General features: G+C 47.7%; 1 protein-coding gene across 1 annotated transcript; it reads right to left on the bottom strand.

Moving 5' to 3' along the window:
* Positions 1-6426: 6426 nt before the first annotated feature.
* On the bottom strand, positions 6427-9293 carry LOC127058802 (zinc finger and SCAN domain-containing protein 29-like). The gene is made up of 2 exons (XM_050969070.1): positions 8700-9293; positions 6427-7059 (listed from the first exon to the last, which is right to left on the bottom strand). The coding sequence occupies exons 1-2, from the start codon at positions 9220-9222 to the stop codon at positions 6509-6511; spliced, it is 1074 nt and encodes a 357-aa protein (XP_050825027.1). The 5' UTR covers positions 9223-9293; the 3' UTR covers positions 6427-6508.
* Between the last annotated feature and the right edge of the window lie 257 nt (positions 9294-9550).

A 9550-nucleotide genomic window follows, 5' to 3' on the forward strand; every position in this document is an offset into this window, starting at 1 on the left:
AGAACCACATTTTCTTAATTGTCCAAAAATTGTTTCACAATGAAATAACCAAAAACTTCTTGTGGCTGCAAAGGTCCAACAAGCAAGTATTTAGGACAGGAGTTCCTTGGAATTTAGCTTTCATAATCAAGTGCCTAGCCAGCATTCATATCCTTCAACAGCTATGTTAATTAACCTGTTAGATGTTAACGTGACCAACAAATTATCTATAGGGACTGCTGCACAGGAGCTCTGAATCGTAAATCTTGTAATTTCAAGTTTAGAAAGACCAAGAGGTTACAACAATGCTGAATTGATATGCTGAGCTTTAAGAACATTTGAAACACTTGGATCATTGTCTTTAAATGTAACAGATCAGCATTTCTTTAAAATGCACATTGTGCAAATTCGCTGGGTGTGTCACATTACAGTGAAAAGATGTTTGCTGAAATGGGGCTGGGCCATAAAATAGGCAGCTGATTAAATGGAAAACAAGGAGCCTTAGGCAAAATGACCTTTACAGTGGCAGACAAGCAATATGCAAAATTTAGAGTGAGATTTATAGCTAACTCTTCTGAATCTGAGTTATTACTTTAAATAGAAATTTATTTATCAGCTCTTCCAAATATTCCATGGTACTATCAAGCCAGCCAGCCCAAAGCAGTAGCAGAATGGGGACAGCATAACACAGCCAAACACTGGGTCTTTATCAGTGTTGCCAACTCTCAGGATTTTGTCACACATCACATGATAGTTATTGTTTACCTTAAAGACCCAGTTCCTGGAGTTAAGTGGATATGTTATGATTTCAGCCCTCTAGCCCTCGTGGCTGTGGGGAGAAAGCTTCAAAATGTGACCCCAGTGCACCCTAAAGGCTCAAAAAGCACAAGCCAAATAAAAAGAACAACAAATCTATTATTTTTATATAATCTCATGATTTTAAAGCCAATCTCATGATTTTTGGTGAATTTTGAACATTTGGGGTTGGCAATACTGTTTATTGAACAAGAAAATTGTGGCAGTGTAAACATCGCTAGGCTACCATGGATTAATGCAAAATCACTCTGTGACACTCTGTACCCAAGGCAACACCCTGGCACCCCCATATTCATCATGGTTGTATGATTATATGGTTATGATATAATTATATGTTTCGTACAAAGCATGCCTTGCGATGTATCATTTTAAAAGTCTTGATCTGTTGAGCATTAATACTCTGTTGGATTGTATGTGCTATCACTGTACGTGAAGTTTGATATGTATGTGTTATTTAAATATATTGTGAGTTCGGAACACCCACAGGCAGCCTTCCATGTACAAACTATTACAGGATCTGTGTACAATGAAGACTTCTCAGAGGAGGCACATAAACAATGGACACCGTTTGACTCATCTCATGGCAAAAGATCTTTCCAGCAAGCTTAAGGTGACCAGATGTCCCAATGTTATAGGGACAGTCCTGACTTTGGGGTCTTTTTCTTATATAGACTCCTATTACCTCCCACCCAATTTTTCACACTTGCTGTCTGGTCACTCTAAGCAAGCTGGAGGAACCCATAAAAGGGGGAAGTGATATCATCACTTTGTCCTCACTCCCCTCCACAACTCAACACATGGAAACATGTCTGAAGGACTAAAGACTGAACTGGGGTAGTGGTCCCACGCTGAAAGGATTTCTAGCCTGCATATGGAAGATCAGTGACCTGCTTGTATTGTCTATAAGGGTGATACACTGCTTGGTTCAAATCCTGTCTAGTCTATAGAACTCAGATTGCATTTTTATTTTTATTTCTGAAGTAATCGCTTTGATCTGTATGCTTACCACTTATAATCACCTAAAAATCTATCTTTCTGTAGTTAATAAATCTGTGTGTGTGTATATATATATATATATATATATATATATAACCTAAAACAGTGTGTTGTTTGAAGTGCATGGGAAATCTGCTCAGTCAACAAAACTGGTGCATGCCCACGCCACACAGAGGGAAAGGCAAACTGGATAATAAACTTACACTGTCCAGGCTTCTGACCAGGGCAGGACAGTACAGCTCTGGGGTCCTAGGCTGGGGCACTGGGGAGAGTTGGCTGGAGCCTCTCTATTGTTGGTTCATGAGTGGCTGGCGAAAGCATTCATGTAACTCAACTGGGTGTGCCCAGGACCGGCGCTAGGGGTTTTAGTGCCCTAGGCGCACGGCAATTTCGCCGCCCTGTGCGCTGGTCCCGCAGCTCCAGTGGAGCTGCCACAGTCGTGGCTGCGGACGGTTGGCTGCTCCGCAGCTCTGGTGGAGCTGCCGCTGTCGTGCCTGCGGAAGGTCCACCGGAGCTGTGCGAGCAGCTGACCGTCCGCAGGCACGACGGCGGCAGCTCCACCAGAGCCGCGGACCAGCGGACCCTCCACAGGCACAACTGTGGTAGGTCCACCGGAGCCGCCTGCCGCCCCCTCTGGCAAAACGCCACCCACCAATAATCCTGGCACCCTAGGCGATTGCCTAGGCCGCCTAAATGAAAGCACCGGCCCTGGGCGTGCCCTGCCTGTAGAAAGCTGTGCAAGTGCAGGACCTGGAGGAATTTGCAGCTTGTCACAGCATCACACTGTGAGAGGAAGTCCAGGCTGGTAAGACAAAGGCTCAGTAGTACCCCAGTTCCAGGTTGCACCCCAGGAAACCCGTTGCACACTCCTTCCAGAAATATACACACATCTCACAAAACTGGGTGGCTTGGCAACAAAATGGCTGATGACATTCAATGCTGATAAATGCAAATTGGAAAACATAATCCCAACTATACATACAAATTGATAAGGTCTAAATTAGCTATTACCACTCAACAAAGACAGTTCTCTGAAAATATCTGCTCAGTGCACAGCAGCAGTTAAACAAAGCTAACAGAATGTTAGGAACTATTAGGATAGGGATAAATAATAAGACAGAAAATATCATAATGTCCTGCTATAAACACTGGGTGCAGTTCTGGTCCCCCCATTTCAAAAAAGGTATAGTAGAATTTGCAAAAAAAAAAAAAAAAAAAAAAAAAAACGCAACAAAAATGATTGGGATATGAGACAGCTTCCATAGGAGGAGAAATTAAAAAAACTGGGATTGTTCATTTTAGAAAGGAGACAACTAAGGAAGGATTTGAGAGCGGGCTATAAAATTTTCAATAGTGTGAAGAAAGTGACAGTGTTCTTTACCCCTTCATATAACACAAGAACTGGGGGTCACCCAATGAAATTAACAGGCAGCAAGTTTAAAACAAACAAAAGGAAGTACTTCTTCAAGCAACACACAATCTTCCTGTAGAGCTCATCGCCAGGGGATGTTGTGAAGGCCAAAAGTATAACTGTGTTCAAAAAAGAACTAGATAAATTCATGGAGGATAGGTCCATCAATGGCTATTAACTAAGATGGTCAGGGATGCAACCCCATGCTCTGGATGTCCCTAAGCCTCTGGCTGCCAGAGCTGGACCTGAACAATAGAGGAAGGATCACTCAATAGTTGTCCTGTTCTGTTCATTCCCTCTGAGGTATCTGGCATCAGCCACTGTTGGAAGACAAGATACTGGGCTAGATGGACGATTGGCCAAACTGGGCCAGACCAGTCTTAATTTTTGTTTAGGAAGCTTGAGGTTTTGAGAGATTTATTTATTTGAATAATCGCTATCACAACAAATGTTTTAAACTGCATCCTAGGATTTGGATTGAATATAAAATACAATGAGCTCCTATACTGAGTAAACTAGATGTATTTATTCTTTAATTGAATCTAACCATATAAAATGGTATCATTAAGTAGATTAGAAATCTGATGGATTGGGCCCCCATGTGGTTTATCTTTAACATTTCTGAGTTCAATTATTGTTTTTGAAAAGCAAGGAATTACTCATTGCAACCCTAATGCTATATTTATTGAGGATTTAGGCATATTTTAAGATTAGACCTGTCTTAATTGTACTAAACTATAAACAATCTTGGAGCCAGGCTATTGAAATTCATGATTATGTATCTATCTGGCATTTGCATGTAGCAACACTGTGAAGAGGAAAGAGAGAATATTAACATACTTGTAATATTTTAAACTGTGAAAGAATCAGCCTCTTGCTACTAAGTGAATTAAACCAGAGGACTTCTGTGAAACTTGCAAGACATTTTTATCCATATGGTTCCAGTAATATATTAGTTTTCTGATGGAGAAAGTTATAAAAACTGTACTAGAAAGCAAGATGTATCATTTGGAGACAAAATCTCCTAGCTACCTCTCTTATGGAGAGAAAGTAATTGCAATAAAAAGGGAGATCAAAAGGCAGAAGTCATTTTAGGGGCTAGCAGCACACCACATACTGTAGATGGTGAAATAAATGGAACAATCATTCCTGCTCTTTTTCCCTGCAAGCCTCAGCCCTGCACCACCTATAGATTTGATTAAGTCTGCAGAAAGAAAGGCCTGTCTTGCTAGGCCTTAAACTCTGTGGGAAGAAGGTTGCTCTTCTGCAGACGGTATATTCCAATTTTAATTCAAGTTCTGGTCTTCAGTAAAAACCTAGGCAGTTACTGCTTCCTATAAAAGCTCCTTACAAAGTCTCTTTCACCTTTCTTCATGTAACTGTATATTAAACACATATGTATACACATATTTTTGTGGCTTAATGTATTTTCTTCATTAACTGAACAGTTCATAAGCAGATTCCAGTCTTATTACTTTTTGGGGCCTCTTAATGCAGCACATTGAAGCTATTGCGCCAAGCGTAAATTCCATCCTTGATCTTGCTTGACGTGAAACACATCTCAGGCCATGTCTACACTTACAGTTTTGCAGCGCTGGTAGTTACAGCTGTGTTAGTACAGCTGTATAGGGCCAGCGCTGCAGAGTGGCCACACTTACAGCAACCAGCGCTGCAGTGTGGCCACATTTACAGCACTTGCAGCGCTGTTGGGAGTGGTGCATTGTGGGCAGCTTTCCCACAGAGCACCTCGTCCCATTTCGGCGCTGTGTCTTGTGGGAAGGGGAAGGAAGTGTGAGTGTCTTTCCGCTTCCTGTTCCAACGCCCCGTGGTGCTTTGCTACACATTCCGAGCAGTTTGGCGGCATTGTGATTCTACAGCGCTTTTTCTGCGATTTTTGTTATAAATGGAGCCTGAGCAGCTGACGACCTTATTGATGAATGTTGCCAGCACATCACGCATGGCAGTGGAGCTATTCCTTCAGCTGCAAAGTGAGAGTGAGAGTGACAGTGAGGAGTCAGACGATGATATTGAATCGCCTCACACTGAAGACAGTAAATTGCTTGTGGCAGTACCAGACGTGCTCAGCTCCGTGGACCGGCGCGTTTGGGCTCGGGAAACCAGCACTCAGTGGTGGGATCACATCGTCCTGCAAGCCTGGGATGACGAGCAGTGGCTGCAGAACTTTCGGATGAGAAAAGCCACTTTCATGGCACTGTGTGCTGAGCTCGCTCCTACCCTGCGGCGCAGGGACACGAGATTGAGAGCTGCCCTGCCAGTGGAGAAGCAGGTGGCTATTGCAATCTGGAAGCTGGCAACTCCAGACTGCTTCAGATTGGTGGCGAACCAGTTTGGGGTGGGAAAGTCTACAGTTGGAATGGTGCTGATGCAAGCTTGCACAGCCATTAATCGCACCCTGCTAAGAAGAAGCGTGACTCTTGGGAACATGCAGGACATTGTGGATGGCTTTGCACAAATGGGTTTCCCTAACTGTGGAGGGGCAATAGATGGGACGCATATTCCTATTCTGTCACCACCCCACCTGGCATCAGAGTACGTTAATCGCAAGGGGTATTTCTCCGTGGTTCTGCAAGCGCTTGTGGATCACCGTGGGCGTTTCACTGACATTTACTCAGGATGGCCTGGAAAGGTGCACGATGCACGCATCTTTAGGAACAGTTCCCTGTTCAGGAGGCTGAGGGCCGGGACTTTTTTCCCAGACTGCAAGATCACAGTAGGGGACGTCGAAATGCCCACTGTGATCCTTGGAGACCCCGCTTACCCCTTAATGCCCTGGCTCATGAAACCATATACAGGGAACCTGGACAGGAGCAAGGACCGGTTCAACTACAGGCTGAGCCGGTGCAGAATGACTGTGGAGTGTGCTTTTGGCCGTTTGAAAGCCCGCTGGCGCTGTCTTTATGGGAAGCTAGATTTGGTGGAAAGCAGCATCACCGCTGTTATATCCGCGTGCTGCACCCTCCATAATATTTGTGAAGGGAAGGGTGAAAGATTCAGTGAGGAATGGACCTCCGAGGTTCGACGCCTAGAGGATGAGTTTGCTCAGCCAGAGAGCAGGGCTAATAGGGAGGCCCAGGAAAGGGCTTCAAGGATTAGGGATGCTTTAAGGGAGCAATTTGATGCTGAGAGCCAACAGTAATGTTTGATGCATTTGATGTGCTTTGCTTTACCTTGGTGTATAATATTTACCACTTCCAGCAATAATATAACGTAGTGAAAAAGAAAAAAAACCTTTATTCAACATACAGTACATAACAGGCAAGGGGGTTGGGGTGGTGGACTGTACATTCACAGGTTTGAATATGTCCTATTTTGATCACTATTCAATGTCTGCTGCACTTCAGGATTCCTATGCTGCAGAATAATGGGGGTGGAGTGAACAGGGTAAGAATTATAGTTATCAGGGCTGGTAGGTGATCGTACAGGTGTTGGGGGAAGCTGGGGATAATAAGGAACTGGCTGCTGGAGAAAGTTGTTTTGTGGAAATACTGGGGAACAAGGAAGAGGGCTTTGGGAGGGCTGTGGGTTACAACGGTACATATTTGTCTGCATGGCTACAAGAGACTCGAAAGACTCAGTTTGGCGAGCCAGGAGGCTTATCATCTGCTTTGTGGTTTTTTTGGCAGACAATTCCTTTCTCCTGCTTTCTGTTTGCCTCCATTCATGTACACTCTGTCTCCATTCATACATCTTCTCTCTCCATTCCTGTGTCTTCCTACTTTCTCTGTTGTAGTGGCTCATAACAGATTTGACCAATTCCTCTTTTGATTTTCTAGGATTCCATCTCAAGTTCTGCAACCTACGTGCGGCCGGTGATCCGGCTGCAGTAGTCAAGGTCACTAGAAAAAAGAGAGATAGAACCATGTAATACACAGAGGCTATATTGTTTATTATCACACATTGAAGGACTTTTTAGACTTTTGGTAGCATCCTTCTCACATACCTCACATAACACAGAGAGGGCAGGGAAGCTAAGTCATGGCGAGCAATGGGGTGAGTGGTTTTGCCCCGATTTCCCCTTGGGAGTGGGAATTGACCAATGGGTCACTGGGGTTTATCAGCAATGGGTACAGGAGGTAGCTGGTGTCCTGAAGAGGGGACAGTAGTGAACAGGAAGGTGGTGAGCTGCTTGGGGGGAGGGGTTGTTCTTTGGTCCGCGTTCACGCCGTCCTGCTGGTGAGGGGGGGGGAAGCACTGCGGTGCTGGATGCCTGCTTGGAGGGGGGGTTGGGAACACCGGAGAGCACCGCGGTGCTGGATGCCTGCTTGGAGGGGGGGTGGGGAACACAGGAGCACACCGCGGTGCTGGATGCCTGCTTGGAGGGGGGGTGGGGAACACAGGAGCACACCGCGGTGCTGGATGCCTGCTTGGAGGGGGGTGCATAACACCGGAGCACACCGCGTGGATGCTTACGTGCCGGGAGGGGGGGTTGGGAACACCGGAGCGCACCGCAGTGCTGGATGCCTGCTTGGAGGGGGGGTGGGGAACACAGGAGCACACCGCGGTGCTGGATACCTGCTTGGAGGGGGGGTGGGGAACACAGGAGCACACCGCGGTGCTGGATGCCTGCTTGGAGGGGGGTGCATAACACCGGAGCACACCGCGTGGATGCTTACGTGCTGGGAGGGGGGGTTGGGAACACCGGAGCGCACCGCGGTGCTGGATGCCTGCTTGGAGGGGGGGTTGGGAACAGTGGAGCGCACCGCGGTGCTGGATGCCTGCTTGGAGGGGGGTGCATAACATCGGAGCACACCGCGTGGATGCTTACGTGCTGGGAGGGGGGGTGGGGAACACCGGAGCACACCGCGTGGATGCTTACGTGCTGGGGGGGGGTTGGGAACACCGGAGCGCACCGCGGTGCTGGATGCCTGCTTGGAGGGGGGATGGGGAACGCAGGAGCACACCGCGGAGCTGGATGCCTGCTTGGAGGGGGGTGCATAACACCGGAGCACACCGCGTGGATGCTTACGTGCTGGGTGGGGGGGTGGGGAACACCGGAGCACACCGCGTGGCTGGCTACGTGCTGGGAGGGGAGGGGGTTAACAACAGAGCGCCATGGGCTGGGGAAACGCGAACCTGGCGCCCTGCACTCAAGTATCCCTAAACTCTCAACAGGGTTTCCTACTGCCAGACATATCACTGCTGCGTGTTACCTGGGAAGAGAGGGAGGGTCTTCTACAGGAATGTGGATACCGCCCTGGCCCCTATGCAGCTTGCCTGTGTGCAGCCATGGTCCCCCCACCCCTCGCTGCACAGTGGATCGGACGAGTTAGCCTGACCGGGACAGGGACCACGGTGGCTCTCCCGATCAACTTGAGAAAGCAAATTGCAAACGCTCTTGCTGCAACTTTTCAAGAGATTACCGAGGCAGATTACAGAGACGTGATAGAGCAAATCAATGGGCTATTCCACGTTTAGGCATGCATGCAGGCAGCCATAACCAAAACCCTCCTCTCCCAAAACATAAAAATCTACTTACCCCGAGCACGAACCTTAGTTTCTTCCTCACCATCAACTTCCAGCTGCTGCGACTGGCTAGCCTCCTCCTGGCTTGAGAAGAGCTCCTGGCTGCATGTGTACTGGGACTCCGGGGTGTCTCCCTCCACGCCAGTAGCCTCACTGTCGCCGTCCTCTACAACCTCCCCCACTTCTCCCTGCTCTGAACTCTCCATCGTGCTCCTAGGATTGGCAGTGGGGTCACACCCAAGTATGGCATCCAGCTCCTGGTAAAAACAGCAGGTCGTGGGGGCAGCTCCTGAGTAGCGATTTCCCTCACGAGCTTTGCAGTAAGCACTCCTCAGCTCTTTAATTTTGACCCTGCACTGCAACGCGTCCCGTTCATGGCCCCTTCTCATCAAGGACTGCGATATCTGCCCATAGGTATCATAATTTCTCCTTCTGGAGCGCAGCTGTGCTTGCACAGCCTCCTCTCCCCAAACACTTATGAGATCCTGCAGCTCTGCATTGGTCCATGCTGGGGCTCGTTTGGTGCGTGGAGGCATGGTCGCTGAGTGATTGATTGATTAATTGCACTCCACACCTGGCTGAGCAAACAGGAAGGGGATTTTTAAAATTCCCGAGGCATTTAAAGGAGGGGTCAGGTGAGCCCAGAGCAGTGGAGTTTGCATGATTACCAGAGAGGCTTCTAAGGTATGCTGGGATACCTGCTTACGCCACGGAGGTCAATAAAAACGCTGGTGGGTGTCTACACTTGCTGACCAGCGCTGGATCACCAGCGCTGGATCCTCTACACCCGAGGCTCGACCGGGTGTACAGCCAGCGCTGCAACCAGGGAGTTGCAGCGCTGGCCGTGCTGTGCAAGTGTGTACA

The sequence above is a fragment of the Gopherus flavomarginatus genome, chromosome 10 (assembly GCF_025201925.1).
Source record: "Gopherus flavomarginatus isolate rGopFla2 chromosome 10, rGopFla2.mat.asm, whole genome shotgun sequence".
NCBI lineage: Eukaryota > Metazoa > Chordata > Testudines > Testudinidae > Gopherus > Gopherus flavomarginatus.